This window comes from Myripristis murdjan, chromosome 20 (genome assembly GCF_902150065.1).
Source record: "Myripristis murdjan chromosome 20, fMyrMur1.1, whole genome shotgun sequence".
Taxonomy (NCBI): Eukaryota; Metazoa; Chordata; class Actinopteri; order Holocentriformes; family Holocentridae; genus Myripristis; species Myripristis murdjan.
This window is the reverse complement of record NC_043999.1, coordinates 25465510-25486526: the sequence shown is the minus strand read 5'-3', so window position 1 is coordinate 25486526 and position 21017 is coordinate 25465510. Positions and strand designations below refer to the sequence as shown.

Sequence of the window (21017 nt, the reverse complement as noted above, 5' to 3'; positions counted from 1 at the left end):
AGAGTTGCATGCAAACATCATCTTGATTATGAAGAAAGGGTTTGGCTTTGGGGTGTGGTGGGGAGCTGCTCAGCACGCAAGGCGTGTGTTACTTTCAATATAAAGGCAGTGAGATTGTGATAATCTCTCCCACAGATTAGCAAAACACAGCCATGCATATGTGTGTATGCAGTGTTATTAAGTCTATAAAGTGTGTGTATGTGGTTACGGGGGTACGACAATGATGAATTCTCCAGACTGAGATTTTTAGCAATGCAGAGCCATGTTAACAGGCTGCATACCGTAACTGTCAACATTTACAACAAATCAAACAGTATGGAAGAGGTCATGTTGGGACTGAGGCTGGCCTTTTAGCATGATTGTTTAAGTCATAATAAAATGAATAATAATAAAGTAATGATTGGAAATAATTACTGACTGATATAACACAGCAGTGATTCAACGTATAGTTCATTAATTAAAGTTTTTAAATTTGCTGTTCTCAACACATGGCAGTTAGTGACTGTATAAGTACACAATGTCTATGAGAGCATGTAAGATCTACTATCACACAGTTCCAGTACAAGTGCTTGAAAAGCTGTCTGCTTGGGAATGGCAAAACAAGTGTTCACCTCCCAGGGGACTGAGAAACTAATACTTCTTTTTGACCAAAACAGCTCTGGTCCTTGAACCAGTTCCATTCAGGATTCCTGGAACCGAGGTTCTAACTAGTGAATCAGCCCATATGTGCAGCAGTTTAGAGTGGAACGATTGTGACAGAGATGTGGCCAGGTCGCTGACCGCTGATTCCAGCATTGCTGAGGCTGAATTCAGCCCCAGTCTGTTAGTTTGCTCATCTAGAACCCAGCACGCTGTCCAGAAGTTCATAACACCCCGTCCAGCTCCACTTTTCACAAGGTCTTCTTTGAGTCTGTACTCCATCTTCATAATTGGGTCCTGGGTTCAAACAAACCTAGCTTTCGCCAACTCTTCCACAACTTCAACATCCAATTTACTTTTTTCAAAGTCTTTTTCATCTTTTTCTGAAGTTCAAGAGATGGCCAAATTGAAAGCAATAGTTTTGTTTCCTCAGCAGACCACTATCTCCGTTTTCCCCTGTAGAATAAGACACAGCCACTCTCGTTGTCATCACGGTTCCCATTTCAGATCCTATGATTTTTTGGTTCCAGCTGGGAGCCAGCTTTCCAATGCAATTTAATTTTTGTCAGAATGCTCAGAACAGTTCAAAATTATGCTTGTGAACCAGTGTGGACCCAGTTGTTTGTTGGTTGAAAACGTCATTAATTGGAGCAACCAGCCAGTTTGTTCAGACTCAGCTACACCACAATGACCAGGCTCATATTCAGCACAGGGAGTGAGTATGTCCCCAAGGTTTAAGGCCTTCATGTTGCTTTTCCCAGCGGGACCAGCAGCATCTCCTCCATGGTTGTTTCTAAGAACCAGATGGAGAACCTCTAGCTCTGAACAGACACACCACTACTGGGGACAGGTTTTGCTCTTGGTAAATATCTGGCTGACATCCTGCTGTTCTGAGCAGGGGGTCTTTTTGGACTTTGCTTACTTTGAAGTTTAAAATTTTGTCCATGTCTGCGGTAACTATTGTCTCAGGCATCTTTAATGTGTAGTGTCTTTATTGTATTTATCTGTGAGCATGCGTACATGTGTGTGAGTGTGTTTGTGAATGTGTGGTGATTTTACTGAGCCCAGCGGCAGTGTTTTAAAGCAGCAATAAATCCGAGGGTGCATGTTTATTTCCTCATTGTTCTTTCCCTCAAATCTTTATAGAGCCATTTAAAAACTAGCTGCAGATTATAGCCACAGAGTGCTGAGTTAACAGGAAACATGTTTCGTGAGCTGTCCTCACACTCGTCGGCAGCTGTAATACTGAGCATTTAATGGATTACAGGCTAACAACCTGAATTAATACACTAATTTTGCATCATTCACAACTGGTGCCACTAGCATTGCTGCAAAATAACAAGGCATATTCAACATGTTAATATCTGTTTGACAATGTAATTACCACATTTTTTTATTACAGGGCATAGTTTTTGTAGCTGATAGATTTCACATAAAAGAGTAAAATGTTCTTGCAGTGCTCTAACAGTCTGGTATAATATGAAAGGGATGAGCATGTCATCAGTGTAAACTCACCGGGACGCCCTGAGCTCCATCAGCACCAGTCAGGCCAGCATCTCCCTTCTCCCCCTAAGGAGACAACAAACAGGTCATTACATTACAAATAGTTTTTAAAACTGCAGGCAGTACAGGGGTGGCCTTCCTGATGGGTCTTGAAGACATGTCTGGAAAATATCTCGATGTCATCAATTTGACAATCAGTACTAACCATGATCTTGTTGCATGTTTATGGCTTCTATTTTCAGTGTAAAACTGTTAAAATAGAAAAGTTATAAGCCCACATTCCCTTCTGAATATACTGTATCTATCTTGAAAAATGTTGTATCATGTTGTGGTACCTCTGTACTAGGAGAGCAGCAAATAAAGACACCCCCTCCTTCCCATAAGGAAGGGGAAGCAGTTTAAAGCAATATTGAACTTAGCACAGCAAAATACTTCCCAAAATAACACTTTTAGCAAATAAACAAATGCCAGCAAAGTGGATTATGCCAATATAAGAGCAACAACAAGTCCCGGTACCCATTTTTTTGAGGAAATTAAACATCTCTTATGTACCTAGGTAACAAGCCAACACTCATTTAGTAGGGGCAAGGTTGCTACATCCATTATCAAAACCAAACAACCAAAATCTTACAGTACAAGGTTTTGATATTGAAACTATATTTGAAATTGGTCCCTGATTTCCTCAGAGAGATTAACTTCCCTGACTTTTCCTGTATGGAATATTCCCCTCAAAACTCCATGATATTCCCAGATTTTCTGAAATGATTCATCAGATTCCTTGACTCATCCCGGTAGTGAAAAACTAAAAATCCTCCTCCAGAAAATCACTGGCAAGTATGAACCCTGTAGTCCTCAATGAAATCTTGAAAAAGAAAAGAGAGCTCAACTTAAAATAGTGCTTGTCTTTGCTTGTGTTGTAGATATATTTAATGATCCATTAGTACTGCTGTCAGTGTTGTTCCGCTGGTCTGAGGCCGCCCAGCTAATACTGTAACTGTCTAGTTTTCCAGCCACCGGCCTCATTAAGTTTCGTCCAGGGATCTGGGAACACTTGTCTTGTCACTTTTGTAAATGAGCCATTCCCAAAATCCAGTATAAACTGTAAAATACATTTCAAAGAATCGCCTGACCTCACAAAGAGGACTTTTGTAGCTTGGGACATTGTATTACATTCAAATATGGAATGTGGCTCAGTACAACTGGCTGTTTAGATTTAAAAGCTTGGCTCACAGTACAACATGTATTTAGACATGGCTGGTCTCTAGACTGCCTGGCCACCAGTGTACAGCACCATGTACTCAAAACAACTCTTAAGTGAAGGGCGGTATGCACTAGACTCTCCAGGCTACAATTTAAAACAATACAGCAATGGGTTTCTCTTCAATAAGCCATATATGCAGGCTTTTGAAATATGCCACCATGCTATCATATCTAGTGCTGAACATTCACCTCCACAGTTCAGCACAGAGCTGTAGGTCTCAAGTCTGGACTCATACACTTTTGTGATGTTTTTGAGTCTCCTAAAAAGCTCCCAATTCGTGTTTCTCCCCTCATGGTCCACTTTTGTTTATTCATTATTTTTACATTTGGAAAGACATGTATATTTCTTATGGCCAGCTTTGGTATTAGTCTGACTCTGGTCTGGATTGTGAAATGGTCTCGACTACCGTGGGGGGACAAAATCGATCAGCATCATGTCAAAAATATTCTATCATGACGCAGTATCAGTGCAATAACATGAAGAATAGATACTTAATCTGTCACATGAATACATTTTTCTTTATTTTGTTACTCATACAAAAGAAGTGCCTTGCCTCCAAAATTCTTTGTGTGGCAAGCATTTAAAAAAAATGAACTTCAGCGGAACAAAATTTATAAATCTCTGATCTTCTGCTTTGAGTTGAGTGCAAGAGTCCTGGCAGGATTCAGGATTACCAATCAGAGATGCACCGTCAGCTTTCGAGTGCACTTTGAATTTAACTGCAGCTGCGTTCCCAGGCCCCATGAATCCTGCTGTAATTCCATGGGGTCTGGTCATGTCTCTATCGGAGATGATTTACTGAAGCCAGTGGGTCTCCCATATATGGGCCAAGATAATTGGTTGGTGTTAAACCGATCATAGTAGGCTCAGTGATTACTTTATCAGGCATCACTGCAACAACAGCAACTTTTAGACTGAATTCTAGACCTAACTGTTCTCTGTACCATTTCTCCAAAACAGAACAAACTGCCAAAGTCAACTTTACTATCAGTGATATCACAACTCTTGACCGCAGTCATGTTTGTTTACTTCTTTGAATAGAAGGCGTCATTGGAAAATTTGTCAATCAGGACAATCAGGCCACACAGATTCAAGTCAAATCTGTGCCCAGGAATGAGAGCAGTTTCAAACCTCAGGAATTACCACGTAATTCAAAAATGTGAATGATGTGGATTTAACCGCAAACAAAAAGAGAACAACTTAAGCAAAAAACAAAGAAAAAATGGGGTGAAGTGATTCAATTCTTACTTCTTATTTTGTACAACTGTCATTTTAAAAAAAACTTTTTTAACAACTATAATTATAATAGTCATGATATCTCACAGTACATTGAATCACAATACTCAGTGTATCACAAAACTCCCACACCTGATTTACCCTCAGGGATCAACAAAGTATTTCTGATTCTGATTCTGATAAGCCTGATCCCTTTGGACATGGTCTTGCCTCAAACTTGTCAGTAACTGGTTCTGAACTTGACCTGAAGTCAACTCAGATGGTTTTGACTCCAGCCTTTTCCCAGCACACTGCCAGGCATCAACTATGACATCCTATATAATAAAACGCTTCCCTTTGTCTTCCCCACCAAGTTCTCTGCAGACACAGAGGCCACCGGGTCCCACCAACATATATTTGAAGTGTAGAGCTCTGCTTGTTGGTGGTGAGGAAACAAGTGAATTAGCTCTCCACGGCGTCTGTTTTTATTTTGATGTGTCCCGCCACACTGTGCACATAAAACCGTACGAGCAGCAGAACTCGTAATTACACAGCCAAGACGCCCACCACAGCCCAATAAAGGACAAGATGACACACATCCCTGGATATTATAACTGAGAGAAAATAGACAAAGTGTAGAGTGGCCGGGCTGAACTGACATCAGCCTTTCATGTAGGACGAGTGACCTGCTGCTTCACGCTGCCACATACTGGGCTACATGTTCAGACTGGTGTGCTTAAAACTTGCTGCTTAAAGTTTCAGATCTGTGTGGAGCTCTGACAGAGGAGTCAATAAAAAAAACGGAGGCGGTTCACAGAAGAATACAAGGACACAAAATACAGCTTGTGTCTGGCAAGGTCATTTTATAATATAGAACCAATCAAGCTGTGTTGCAGAGTTACGGAAGTGTGCAGTCCACATCTGTGGTGTTTACACACACACAGGGTGTGAAGTTACCACGCACCCTTCGCCAAACTCCAAGTGATGATAAAAGTCAAATCAGTAAGAGTCACATTTGAATTTCTTGGTGATAAACAGTCTTTGGGCTTTGCCTGTTCTCAGGATTTAGCTCCTATATCTATTGCACATTGTGATTGTATCAGAGCAAAGCAGTGACTGTAGTTAACAGGCTCCTAGCTGGCTACCAGCTGCACTGCTCAGCACACACCAGAAGATCTCTCAAGAGAAAAATGAAGAGAAAATGATTTACTGTATTGTGAGGGCACAATATTATTAATATTTGAATACTGAGCAAACTCACTTGATTTATTTCAGGGGGAAATGCCATAAGATTTGTATGAATTAAATAAATAAATAACTAAATAAATAAATACATTTTTTTTTTTTTTTTTTAGTGCATACACACAATAATAATATTTTGTGTGTGTGTGTGTGTGTGTGTGTGTGTGTGTGTGTGTGTGTGTGTGTGTGTGTGTGTGTGTGTGAACTTCAATGACATTTAAAACCATACAGAGAGAACTATCTGTGTCTGACAATGCAGTTTTGAGATCTTGGTTTACTTTGAAAAAAAAAAAAATCTTGATTTTAATAGAAATGTTTTTGGGATTGTGGGGTTGTTGTAATTTCCCAGTGTGTTGACAGTTCTTGTTAAATAGACTAAGTAACTAAATAAGTTGGTTAATGTGATAAAGTGATATTTATAGATATTTATATATTACAGGAACAGGTTTGACCATCTTCAGCCCATTTAAAGGGACACTTTAATTTCTGGCATTATCAATTGTTTCACCTGAAGCAAAGTCAGACCTGTACCTGAGACTGATGATGATGAGCTGTATTGTTTCAATTCCTACTGTTCACCAATAGAGGTCGCTAAGGAATAACAGAAGAAACAGAATAATCAGCATCATTCTATGTGAAATCACTGAATGTCTTTCAAAGTGTCACAGTCAGGCAGGATAACAGAATGCACACCCCTCCTTTATTGAACTAAGGCCTCAGCAGTAACCTTGTCCCTTATACAGTAAAAAGATTTATTTGTTACTGACCCTCAGTAGACATGTACAGGTCCTACTGGACATGCGCCATCCCAGCGCACAGGAGTATAGCTCATGCAACAGGGGCCCAACAGCCTGCAGGGGGAGAACTTGTATATAACCTGCATGTGAAGTTCCAGAGTCCCCAGCCTTGCAGCTAAATTACAAGCATGGAGGTTAAAAATAGCAAGATGTTAAGCCACACATGGACATCTTTTTGCTTTGTAAATGGAAACTGGGGCTGCTCATGTGCTGGCTTATTTATGGAGCTATAGGATTGAAAGCATTTTTGTTACTTGATAATTCATATTTACTGATATGCTCTACTCTTTGTTTTGACTTTTCCTGTCTTTGAAGATTATGTGCTCAAACGTCCCAGGCACCTCAGCTCTGCTTAGAGCAGGGGTTTTCAACTGGTTTTGTCCCAGGGACCACCATTATAACCAAGAAGCAACTTGGGGACCACTGCTTTGGGGGATGTTTGTTTTATGTTGCACCATGCTTAAAATAAAAGCGTATATAGGCCTATATATGTAAAGAAGGCTATTTATTTGCATCAGTGTCAATTTATTTGCACCTTGTGATAAAAAGAAAAACAGTCAATTAATAATGAACAACAATAGTATGTGGGAAGCCAAGAGGGCTTGTGCTGAACAGTTAGCCTACGTGACGTTAGGCAAGGCTCGGCTCGAAGTCATGCAAAGAAACAGCCCAATTTTTTCCGTTTTTTTTTTTTTTTTTTTTTTTTTTTTTGCTTCTGGGGTCCGTTTCACGAAGCAGGTTCAACAAACTCTGAGTCTTACCCCGATTTGACAAGTCATCATAGCAACGGGGAAGCGTCGGGCTGCATTTTTCACCCCTGTTGAATTGGAAATCTTAATGCATTCATACAGAGAGTTTGAACATGTTTTTTAAAGAAAGTGCAACACCGCTGCAGCGGCAAAGGAGAGGGAGACGGCGTGGGAGAACATTGCTGCTCGGGTCAATGCGTAAGTTTAAATGTAGTCCGTTGCAATCACAATAATATTACAGGGGAAAACTGCTTGAATGGTTGCCTATTAAATTATTTCATTTAGGTGCAATCCCGCGGGGGAGAAGCGCACTTGGCAGCAGCTTAAGATGAAATATAAAAACATTGTCCAAACAGGTAAGACCTCAGCATAAACATCTATGTGCAGTCTTATAACCATCTCCCGACGAATATTTAATTCTCTGCGCAGTAACACTGCACCTTCATCCACGGGACCGTTGTCGAAAGGACATGCCATGTTCGTGAAAAAAGTCACCACCTAACTACTAATGGACTTCTAATAAAGGCCTACTTTTTTTTTTTTTTCTTTTTTTTTAAATAACAGACGGCAGAACTAATATGCCACGCCAAAACTCGCCTGCTGACTGAATGAATGAGGACGTTAAATACCGTGTGTGGCTGAAAGAGGGCGGACACAGAGAGAAACTCAGAGTTTCCCTCATTTCAGGGTTAACAGACTCAGAGTTTTCACTAAACCTGCTTTGTGAAACGGCTTGGGAGAATCTTGACCAACTCCATCTGACATAATTTGGATGGGTAAATTATTCACAAAAATGAATTGTAAATGGAAAATAAATTAAGTCTAAATAATAAATCATTTTTTAAATTATTATTATTATTTTCCATTTACAATTTCACGGACCACCTGCAATACCGCCACGGACCACCAGAGGGCCGCGGACCACCGGTTGACAATCCCTGGCTTAGAGGAAGCTAAGACATAACATAAAGAAACACATACATGTGAGTCAGAACTGTTGCCTCAGCTGACACAAGGGTGAGTAGATAATGATTAAATTTTCATTTTTGTTGAAGTAGCCTATTCCTTTAAATATAATATTAAAAATTATGTGTTTGAGTTTTTATTAGAAAATAAATAAAAATAAATATATATCACCTCAATAATGTTTGTGTTTCAAGTCTGTGAACACCAACACAGTTACATCAGTCTACAGACAAATAGCTCATTAGCTAATTGTTAGCTTGTTAACATAATTGGCTAACAAGCCAATGTTTGTCAGTGAGCTAAAGTTAGCCATCAAAACCACTTGGTTACAGTTAGGCAAAGGATATGGTTAAGGTTCGTAAATGTTAGCAAGCAAGCTAACGTTAGCTAATGCTTGTTGCTTGGTGTATCAACTGCATGCAAGATTGGACTTTAGCAGCCGAGACGATGAAGCAGACCCAGAACATGCTGGGGGTACTATGTGCCCCGGCTGGCCTGGGAACACTAGGTCCCAAGCTCCCCCAGGAGGAGCTGGTGGATATGGCCCTGGAAACGACCATCTGGGCTGACCTCCTCAGCCTGCTACTACCACGACCTGGTACCGGATTAGTGGCAAAAGATGGATGGATGGAACAGAAAAACACCCAAGACACCACCTACTGTAGTGCACCAAAGCACCTACAGAACACCCAAGCAACCAGCTCATAATGCTCTGTAGAGTACAGAGTACTGTGAATAAGCAGAATTTTCTCTCGTTTTCTGATATAGATCAGCATTGGAGAAAATGAAGAGGAAGACGGCAGAGGGGAGAGGGATTAAAGGATTAGGGGAAGGAGTGTTGAATAACTGAGTGAGTAGCGGATGTGGGAAAGAGAGGGAGGCTTCTTTTTCTGTTGCATCCATCAATAAACAATTTGCACTGATTCAAAGCCCTATGTGCCTAGAGAAGCTTCTCTTTTTACAGCATCACTCTTAAACATGGATTATAATATGAATGTGTAAGTTTGAACAATCTGCCAATCTTATCCCTAGAATGTGAGGGTCTGTCTGTCTGTCATCAACATTACCCATGACCAAAATTCACTAATTGAATTACGAAATTATTAATCATGAGAGCCGATTTCTCTGAAAACAAATCCCTCATAGCTGTAGAAAGGCTGATATTTTTGTGTGACATCACCATCTTCTTCTTCTTCCTCTTCCTCATGACCACACTGAACATAGAGTCATTCATTATTTATTCATTTGTTACAATCAGGACAACAAGCAAAATACTTAAAAATCTAAACACACTCTACACATTCCACTTACATATTCCACAGATCTATTTTGCGTTAAATGCCACTCATAATATTTCAGAATGTTTGCTTCATTTGTAATTTATCTTGGTTCCCTTCATTTTTCAAATAAATATCACAAACTCCTCTGGACATCTATTGGTCCAGCTGTTGTGATATTTTCAGTCAAAAAAAAGTATTTCTGATCATATTATCTATATTGTGTTTTTGTGCACTACTGACGCCAATGTATCGTCAAACATACATCTTTACATTCAGTGATGTAAAGACAGCCAGTTGCCAGCCTACAGAAGGTTCCATACTTCATGATATAATGTTGATTACTGAGCTGTACTACATAGTTGCTATGTCCCCTTATCATAAGTGACTTGGACATATTGCCCTTTTTGGACTTATTCTCAAAATGTCCAGTACATTGTGCCAGGTGATTTCAGAGCTTGCAGGCTCTTTTCCAAGCAACCTGCCAGGCTCTGCCATAGATGGTTAGAGGAGCTTCTGGTGGCATGCAGAACGTGCTTGCAGCAATCAAGACGCAGCTGCTCTGTATCGGTTTTTCTCCCACATTTTAATAAGTAACTTTAATAAGGGGCCCCAGTCTTCACTGCCAGAAAGAAATATTTATTTCATAGTAGATTCCCATATTTTTAGCTATTGCCCTTCTTTGATTCCTTTAAACATTACCTCGCATCTCTTTTGAGCTTTGTGTGTGTACATGTGCAGCAGCACAAATTGGTATGTGTGGTATTTTTTACAGTCTGTGGTATATACACACACACATACACACACACACTAGCTGCAGCTGTAGCTCTGGTTACCACTCTGCCTGCCCCGCAGAGCTGTCCTCCTTTTTGAGGTCAAGCTGGTGGCCGCCCCTGTGTTAACTCCACAAAAACATGCAGGAACATGACTATAACATGTGAGCTCTCAGTGCCTCCGCAAACAGAACTAAATGTTTCATTTAACATAGCAGCCAAAGGGCTTTGCCACATAAACCCAGCCAAATACACCTTTCCTGCAGCGATCACACCCACTGCATTTATAGTCACACTGTGCTGTAGCAAATAAAAGATGCCCAGGTCTGGGAAAGGTGGCAAGACACTACACATGACTCCAATTCTGTCCTTTTAGCCATCATGCTTCATTTTGGCATAAAACTGTTCCCTCATGGAGTGTTTATTTTCCCTCTCTCTAGGAATATAACAGCACACACTGCCATGTTATCTCAGAGGGAGGCTGATTCCTGTTAATCATTAGGAAGTCTAATGTTCCCTGAAACTGTTTTCCGGGAGAAATGCTGTTTGTTTGTTTGGTCTTGCAACATCTGAGAGACGCAACACTGGTTTGTTCCAAGAATTGGTTAAAGTTTCACGTTCATCCCTCAATCTATCAGATATAACATGCAATTTGTGTGTGTGTGTGTGTGTGTGTGTGTGTGTGTGTGTATGTGTGTGTGTGGGTGGGTGGGTGGGTGTTGAATTTGAATACAATCAATCCATAGAAATGAATGCAATTATAGGCTATGACATGCTTATATAGTACAAAGTGCCTTTCAAGTTATCAAGTGCAGAAATATGCAATAGCTACCATTGGAAAACTTCAACAGTCACTACAGTGATGAGCACTTGATGTAGCACACAGTCCTCTTCTATCAGAAACAGACAGGGATTGTTGACCCATTTTGACTAAAAAAAATATTTGTCTTAACCTGCATAGCTGTGTAGGAGAGCAGTGGTATAAACTTACACAAATACATGAATAACACATTTTCACATTTTTCACAATGTGTAAATTCACATCATTCGCATCACCCAGTGCCGTGTGAAAAACTTTACATTGGTCTGAACACACAGTTGGCCTTATGCCATTAAGGACTACCACTGGACTTCAGCCCAGGTAGCATTATTAGTAATAACTGCCTACTTGCTTACTTACTCTCCAACATAACAGCTGGAGGGGAAGTGAAATAATACAATCTTTTTCAAAGTGGGTGAACCTTCTCTGTCAGGTACACTAAGAACTTGCTTACACAGAGTATAAACATGAAAACAGACTACACAGCTTCTGCAAGGCGTTGTGATGGCGGGTGTTACAAAGGAAACCAGTTTTAAAAAAATCAGTAAAGTCAGCTCATCTCAAACAGATGAAGCCAAGAGGATAAACGGAGTCAGGCCCAGACTCAGGCTATGTTTGTGCAGGGAAGAGAGCACTAGATGCAATGTATACTGAAAACTGAAACCTCTTTACGCCTTTTGTGGTCATGCATATGTAAATCTCATCAAATCTTATTTTATCTACACACAGAGGTAAAAACAGGCCAGTACGGTCTGCTACTCCATACCACTAAAAGACTCATTGCCAGGACACAGGACTGGGAACAGAGGAAGGCAGCTGCCTGCCAAAAATCCATTGCACCCAACTTGAACTCACATACAATCTCTATGATTGTATTTTCCAGCAAGAAACACATCTACTAAGTCAACACAATCAACAGTGAGGCTACTTATAAATTGCTTATCCCAGGTTCCAGTGTGTTTGTGCCCACAGGCCTGTGGGCTTTTAATCTGTCCTGGAGAGTAGCCTATGCCACTGCCTTTCCAAAATGTCAACCTTTACTAATATTGAGTGCTGTGGGTTTTTGGCAGGCAGCCATTTCTTGGCAAAAATCCCCCTAGGAACTTGACAGACAAATAAGTCATGATGGTTGATGACGTTCAGTTTAATTCCAAAAAAATACGAACTGCAAGCCAAACAGGCAATTCAACTTGTGAGTTGTTGTGACTGTGATGTCACGGGGTGCAGCCTTACCTCCTAAACACAGTGCTTGGGGTGGAGCGTTTGATTTACCATTCCCATCCTTGCCAAATTTTCTGACAACATGAATAATCATGTTGTTTGCATCAGGCAAGGGAAGGATATTGATAACAATAATAATGAAAATAATGATAACTTCCCTTGACTTTCACTACACAGTAATTAGGGCTACACAAAACAAGAATGCATCCCGTCCACTAACACTTTGCAACACCAGCTCCTCCAAATCAGCGCAGTGCATGTAAGATCCTGTGAGACGTGTTCTAAAGAGTTTGCCCATGCAGAACGGCTGCAGTCATTCCTGCAAAATGAATCATGGTCACCAGTGAGACAGTCTTCCACCTCAGAATCTCAGGTCAGAGGAGAGGCCACTCCAATTACAACACCTATTCCTAACAGAGCGTGATGTGAAGATGCAGTAAACACTTGCAGTAAACGTCAGAGGCACCACAGTGTCACTGTCCTCCAGCAAAAAACAGCCCCATACGGTTGTTGTACAGCAGCCTATACAAACTATAGTTATGTTTTAAGGTTAAGCAAGACGGCCTCTTCAACATGGTCTCGGCCTCCAACCCGGGCACGATTGCTGCTTTCACACCTGCCAAAATGAACCCACACCAGGAGCATTAACGCACCAGAGTTTGATTCCATCAGACTAAACAGAGGAGGTGTGAAAATGCCCGTACAGCTCAAGTATTCTGAGTTTGCAGTTGGTGATGAAGGGTGCTGCTTGCTTGCACAATGTTCTCTCAGAATGTTTGCATTGTTTTCTGGACCTCACATATTGTGTGAACTGCCCCTCTACCCCACAGTTTGTTTTCATGTCTCAATGTAACATGTGTCTGACTGTGGCAACTCAACACACACACATACTGTATATATACAAACAGACACAGACACACACTGACTGTGCACTGTGGTCGCCTCACTGTCTGCCAAGCTCCATTTGGTGTTACACAGCTCCAGAGTCCTCGTCAAAGCAATTTCATTATAATAACAGGAAGAGTGCCAAATTGCTGTAAAGGATGGCTGGAAGTCAAATTGGTATAACCCTCACAAACGTTGCTAGAAGAGTGGAAATAGATTCACACACTTGTAGTTGGTGTGTTTGTGGCTGTTTGTGTGTGTGTGTGCGCATGTTCCTTCAATTAGACGGTTATTCTTTTCATGTTTCCACAAGCTAAGATCATTCATATTTGGTAAGTGGTCTGGCGGTGGTGTTAATTTAATTAAGTGACAGAAGTGGAAAGTGTTTTTAGACTTTCAGTCCAACTTTAGATTGGGGTACTTCTCTGGAAAGCTTGTCAAGCCTGTTGTTGCAGATTTCCTTTTCATTGTAAGACACTTCAAGTGAGAGACTGGGTCTTTTGTAGGCTGCATTTCTATACACTTTGTGTAACTGTGTAAAAACCCGAACCGTAGGGTGTCCTGATGAATTTTGAAGACATCACTGAATGGTCATGAAAGGTGCTATAAGGTAATATTATTACTTGGAGTGTCAATATGCAGACCAGGAGGACATTAGAGACTAAAGTATTTGCATTTCAACTCTTGGTGCTGTCCTAAACCATGACACATGAAAGGGCTCTAGAAATTTCACATGCACCTTTTAAGTCTATCATTTCATATGCAACTCCTGTGCACAGTTTATATATTGTAAACACTAGCATGTCATAAGGTAATACTTTGAAATGCATGTCATCCTATTTCTTCCCTCCATACATGGGCTCTATAGTGTATGAGTCCAACTGATGGTCTTTGTTTCATGTCATCGATTTTTATTCTCTCCCATTCCATCACCCATTACCAAGAGTCCTGACTGACCTTTGGTCCCGGTGGTCCATCGGTGCCTGGTAGTCCTGGCTGCCCCTATGTAGAAAACAAACACCCCTTGAGAGGCAAAATGGAGCAGAACAGGAACAAGAGGCAGCGGCAGATCCTTTCCCCTCAGCAGCTGCCAAATCAAACACTATTATAGTAATTATCTGCCTTCACCCTCACTTTAAACTTCAAACACTGCACTGTTAAGACAGCAGAGACTGAACACAAACCACACACACACACACACACACACACACACACACAGAGCACAGCCCGAAAGCCCTGTCTCCACCCATTAAAGCTGCTGTCAAGCTGTTGTACAGAAGTCCTGAGTCAAAGCCGTCACTATTTTTAGAGCGATCCCTGAAAGCTAGTAAACTCTCATGTTCTTCCCACTATGTCTTTATTATTATTAGCTGTGGTAGCAGCAGTTGCATTGGTGTTAGTAGTAGTAGTAGTATTGGCAGTAGAAGCAGCAGTAGTAGTAACATGTTTATAGTAGTGACTGCTTTCAAGACAAACATTACATTTTCTCCAGGAAATTAAATTTTCTTTCACTACAATCAGTTAAAGAATTGTCAGATGAGACTGAATGGATTCTCTCACAGCTCATTCAAGCTGAACATGTGACCAAGCACTGCTAACCCAGAGTAAATGTAAGCTATCATTGTCAAGTTAATTGTGATAGTTTGATGTAACTGAAGCAAACAAAACAAATGAGACAATGGATGAGACAATTAGTCGCCTTTTTCTCACACCAGTTAGCACTTTTAGACTAGACTACTTATAAATTTAGAACTTATTTCCCACCAACATTTTTGTTTTGTTTGGTCTTTTCCCTCATCGGCCTTTAATTTAGCTGTGTTGGCTATTGAAGAATAGCACCCTGTTTTGTTTCCCTTTGTGCTATGAAGCAGTCCAGCAGATTTCTTAACAAATCGGTAAATTCTTTGCAAATCTCAGCAAATGTTCTCATTTGTGTAAAGTTTTTAGGCCAATATTGATGTCTCATAATCTCTCAGAATCTCTCAAAAATGTAGTAATGACTTGGTGTTTGTGAAATGTAAGACAGGGAACCTTAAAGCAAACAAATGTCCATGGTGGTGGCAATTTCTTATTAACAGCTCCCAAAACACTTACAGCACATAAACACACATGGACAAAGTGGATTATGCCAATTTAAAAAAAAAAAAAAAAAACAATTCTCAGTACCCATTTTTTGAGAAAATCAGAAATCTCTTTTCTTTTTATTTTCCTGTTTGAATTGGAAAGTAGATTGGTAGCATTTGCAGGAAAATTCTACATAGTAACCTTACACCAGGAAGGCATGATGTTATAGTACTGTCACAAATAATTGTAATTAATTACACCAATGGGTGTAAAAAAAAAAATGGGTACCAGAACAAATTTTTTTAATATTGACATAATCTGCTTTGTCTGCATTCATTTACGCACTGAAAGTGTTATGCTGTTTTGATATATAAGTGAATGGAGAGACAGAAGTAAAGTATTGTGGATTAGCTGCTCAGGGGAGCACAGTGCAGCTGATGAGAATATTTCACCACCATGTGGACTCATATCATGTCCATGCAACTGTTTTTTGCTCTGAGTCAAGGTTCCTAATTCAAAGTCAACTTAGGATTCACACATTAAAGCATAATTCAGGTTATTTTCAACCTGGGCCTTATTTTAGTAGTTTCAGGAGTTACGACTGTTGATTTCATTTCAAATTTCATCACTTTCCTCACTGTGGAGCATTGTCCATTCCTCCAGTTCAACAGTAGCACCGATTCATAGTCAGGGGCCAAAGCAAACTTAAATAGTTGAACCAAAAAAGAAGTGAAAACACATCTTGTCATCACAATAACTCACACCACAGAGGGAGCTGCCTACACCCTAGCTTCCGACACTGCTTGTAATTTGTGTATATTGTGGTATTGGATGTAATTTTAACTCATGTGAGCTCCTCAGCAAGGAGACAGTTCAAGGACTCTGATGCTACATTCATGTACTGTAGATATTATATTACAAAGCACGGAATATAATTTTTTCAGTTATCCTCTTATATTTAAGTTATTACGTAGAAATGTGGGGCAACACAAATGTGAATATTGTAAAACCGATTTCTATATTACAGAAAAGAGCTACAAATTATAAATAAATTGGACTCTATAGAACACACTAAACACACTGACCTACTGTTTATCCAAAGGTTTGAGAATGAGTCAGTATCTTGAAAAAATGAACCATCCAATCAGATGACTGGCAAAATTCCTTTCTTTTCTTATTTCAGTCTTTTTTCCCTACATCCAATCACATTCTTTGCCAGTGTCGTGCGTGCAGAGCACATTTACAGACGGTAGAGTCAAGACTTTTCTTTATAATAACTGATGGAATAAATATTTATATTATTATTTTAAAAAATCAAGCTAAAGCAACAAATTCTCAATATGATTTGAACACAGCATAAAAGTAAACAAGGAAGAGCAAAACTAATGCTACAAATTATCAAATGGATGTGTATAACTGAAATATCATAATGATTCAGTCAGAGTTCTTTAAAGACATGTAATTTCAGCGTCAGTGTTGAAGAAACATTTTATTTGCTTTTTGGGTTCAACTGTTCAAGGTTTTTTTTGGCTCCTGAGTGTCTGTTAGGGAACAATGCTACAAGCAAAGAGGAGGTTCACAAAGTACTGAAGTGAAGGAAGTGACTAACCTGAACACAGTCAGTCATCCTGACAGCAAAAACTAGGAGGCCACCATAGAAACTAACTTACATTATCCTTCAACATCCTGTAACCCTCAGTAATGCGGGTTAATGCACATGTTGGACAGATGAGCGTCTAATAGAAGCAGCTCTTACCGGTGGTCCAACCTCTCCTGGAGGTCCTAGATCCCCTTTCTCACCAGGAGGACCCTGTGCAGAAACACACAAGCTTGGTTTCAGAACATAATCATGGGCTACCAAAATAAACAAAACACCAACTTGTGTGTTGGCCTGTACACTTACCTGGGTGTTATGTGAGTCCACATGGTGGTGAAATACCCCCATTAATTGCTCTGTGCTCCTCTGGGCTGCTAATATACAACACTGTATTTCTATCTCTCCATTCACTTCCATAGTGCAGCAAAACATTTCCCAAAATAACAGTTTTAGCACATAAACAACACAAAAAGTAGATCATGGCAATATAAAAAAGAAGTCCTGGTACCCATTTTTTCATGCAATTACCTTTAATTCCAATACCATTGTGTTGCTTCCTGGTGCAAGGTTACTATGAAGAGGGTCCTTACCAAATCAAATAGGAACATATGAACAAAAGAGCCATATAATTTCATTTTAAAATGGATACTGGGAGTTGTTTTTACATTGGAAAAATCTATTTTGTTTGCATTCATTTTCTGAGCTAAAAGTGTTGTTTTGGGAGCAGTTTTGCTGTACTATGGAAGTGAATGGAGACATACAGATACAAAACTGTGGATTAGCAGCCCAGGGGAGCATAGTGCAACTAGCAGAGATAAGTTTTGCTTTAATAATTTGCACTGATATTCAATATCCATTTTCATGCCAAAAATAAAATAAAATAAAATAAAATAAATCAGGTTATCAGTGTTTCTCCCTGAATTTTATTGCAGTCAGAGTGGAATAGTCTCTTAAACAGCTTTTAGACCATCTGAACACTAAAACTCCTCCCTGAAACCCTGGATAACACCACAACATAATTAAAAATTAATAATCATCAGTTAACTACATCAGTACAACATTCATTTTGTCGAGTTCCCGTAAACTAACAGTGTAATTTGACAGTAAATATGTAATCATTTAAACAGCACAGGTGAACGATACATATTGTGTTTTTCAGCTCCATATATCTGGCTCTGGTTTTATGTTAGGCGGGCTGAGTGCCTGAAAGTCCATTATCTTGTCTCTACCTAATGGTGATAGAAAGTGCTGTTTGAAGCACCACTCCACAATCTCTTGTTAAACATCCAGTTGGCTTGGCTGAGATGGTTTATTATGCATGCCATTTGGATGGGAGACTTGTCCAACTGGAAGACACCCCTGCTGTCAGGACAGAAACCTTCATCTACTGAATCCCTGAGACCATTAAGCACCCACATGCCTTCAACACTCAGAGCCATTCAACACTTATCACCGTGTCTGATGTGAGGGTCCCTCTTGCCAAGCACCTGGCTCAGTCAGGGAATCGCCTTAGTAGACATTAAATATCCAAACATTGCGCTCTCTTCTTACCTTTTTTCCTGGCATTCCCACCGATGCTCCGAGGCTCAGCTGTGAGGCAGCAGGGCCCTGCAGTTACAGACAAGGCATGACCACACATCTGATTTATAGATACCATGAATAAAACTTTTGTTTTATAAGTATTTTTGTTATGTACACACACACACACACACACACAAACACACACACACACACCTATAAGGATGCAGCTGCAAAGAAGGAACCAGACTGAGCAAAGAAACAGCGGCACACAGCAAGAATACAGACATTTCTGCACAACAGAATAGAGCAGAATAGAATACATCTACTTGCCATTCACTTGCGAAAGCATTTAGTTTTTGCATTTGCATTTCCATTATTTTGTTGGTTGCCTATAGTTTTGTTATTTTACTTAGGTTACCAAAAAGTTGCATTCAGTAAGTCACATTTAGCGTACATGCAAGGCAAGGCAAGGCAAATTTATTTGTAGAGCACAATTCAACACAAGGTGATTCAAAGTGCTTTACAGAGACATTAAAAGCAGCAAAACACAATTTAAAACAATAAAAACAGTCAATAAAAAGGGAAATAGAATTGGGAATGATAGCGAAAATAAAATACAGTAACATAAAATATCAACAGGCTCAGTACATTGCCTGAGCTATACGGACTTCCGGTCACCCCCTGCAGGGATGCCGACAGCCCAACCTCTTGATTCCTTAGACTCTGAAACCTCTCCTATTGGAGATTTCAGTCCGGACTCAGCCCTCAGCCCTGGAATCTCTGACATTTGACATCGGAACTTTTCCCGACATCAGAACCTTTTCCCGACGTCAGACTTTTCCTGACATCAGAACTTTTCCTGACATCAGAACCTTTTCCCGGCATCAGAACCTTTTCCCGACATCAGAACCTTTTCCTGACATCAGAATTTTTCATCAGAACTTTTCCTGACATCAGAACCTTTTCCCGACATCAGAACCTTTTCCTGACACACAGTAACAACAGTGCTGCCAACACCGTACTGCCCCAGGCCTTGCTCTACTAGGCACTACTTTTGGGTGACTCGATGGCAAGATGGTCAGACAGCACGTGCAGCTGTTGCACCAGGAAAAACAGTGCAAAAAAAAACGGATTAGGGATTAGTGAGAGAGGGTGGTCTTGAGGGTGGTCTTGGTGGAGTTAGTGATGTAGGGTGGAGAAGGAACATTAAAATGCCCTAAATATTTTTCACAAAGCTATGTGCTCTACAATCATCGGTGTGTTCCAGAATGTCAACATATGTGCTCCTGTACTCGCGATAAACCTGAAAGCTGCGCCCACCGAGGTATAACAAATGGGTTTGGTGTCCGCAAAAGTACAGAGGTTTGCATATTTATTTTTCAAGAGCCTGGTGCGAGCTGTGCAGGATTTAATCAAGGAAGCCGCACTGAATGATGAGTGTGTAATTGTGCACCACATCCTTCAAATTAGAGGTTACAGATGAAACAACATACCCCTCCTGCTGCCTGTAGATGGCTAAAGGAATTTAATAAACCAAAAGGGCACGCTTTCATACATCTCATTAGCAGTTGTGGATGATAGATAAAGGAAAGAATCAGCCCTATTTTTTTTTTTTTCCAGTAGAGCTTCTGTGGTATTTACATTATTGCCTTAATCACATTAAAACTGTATTTTTCATGGGCAAGTATAACATATGTAAAGGGGGTTTATGGGATTTTGGAGGTCTGCGTGGGTGTGTCTCCACCAAAAAGTCACAAAAATAGCACAGAGCATGTGCATGTGCTCTAAGAGGTGGTCTGAAGAGGAAGAGGGACAAGCTCAAAGAATATGCTGAATAGAAGAGTTTGATGAGTGGAATAACAGTGGGACAGCCCACACGACTGAGTACTGCGTTTCCTAAGACAGAAATACCAGTCATTCCTCACCCAAAATTCCACTTTGTACAATTTGTATGATTTAATTGACTGACTGGATTTTATCCCTTGGCTGACCCTGCCCTGTGGCTTTGGTTTATCAGGTAAAAATGGTGCCAAAAATAACAAACGCAATCGGTGTCCATCATGATTGTCACATCATCAGCAATGTCAGAATCTTCAGTTCATTGTTTCTAGTGCTGTACACACACCTGGAGCAACAGTTTGGCTCAGTAAAAAGTTGCACCTGCATTCACTCTCAACACCAACTCGAGAAGCCAGCACTCACTTCTACAATGACAGAATCACACCAGACTCTTCCTAAACATTCCCCTGTTAATACTACTCTGTTGAATTTTTTTTTTTTTTTTTTTTAATAAAACTGCATGCCACCAACAGCATATGCCAACAGGACAGAGCAAAAAAGATGGCAGATTCAAATGTGGACATCACTCCCCTACAATTACCCTCAGAAATGACCCACCACTGTCACCTCTCCTATTCCACTCATAAGAATAAACTTACAATATGCCTCATTCTATTTGATCTACATATCTATCTACATATAGCCATG

At 40.2% G+C, this 21017-nt stretch overlaps 1 protein-coding gene across 1 annotated transcript in view; it reads right to left on the bottom strand.

The window, feature by feature from the left end:
• Positions 1-21017, bottom strand: part of LOC115378886 (collagen alpha-1(XXI) chain-like) — a 57461-nt gene that overhangs the window by 20957 nt on the left and 15487 nt on the right. The window contains exons 17-20 of the mRNA XM_030079428.1: positions 17169-17222; positions 14302-14350; positions 12088-12092; positions 2155-2208 (exon numbers count right to left, since the gene is read on the bottom strand). Of these exons, the coding sequence (XP_029935288.1) occupies positions 2155-2208; positions 12088-12092; positions 14302-14350; positions 17169-17222 (162 nt within the window). The remainder of the gene's footprint in view (positions 1-2154; positions 2209-12087; positions 12093-14301; positions 14351-17168; positions 17223-21017) is intronic.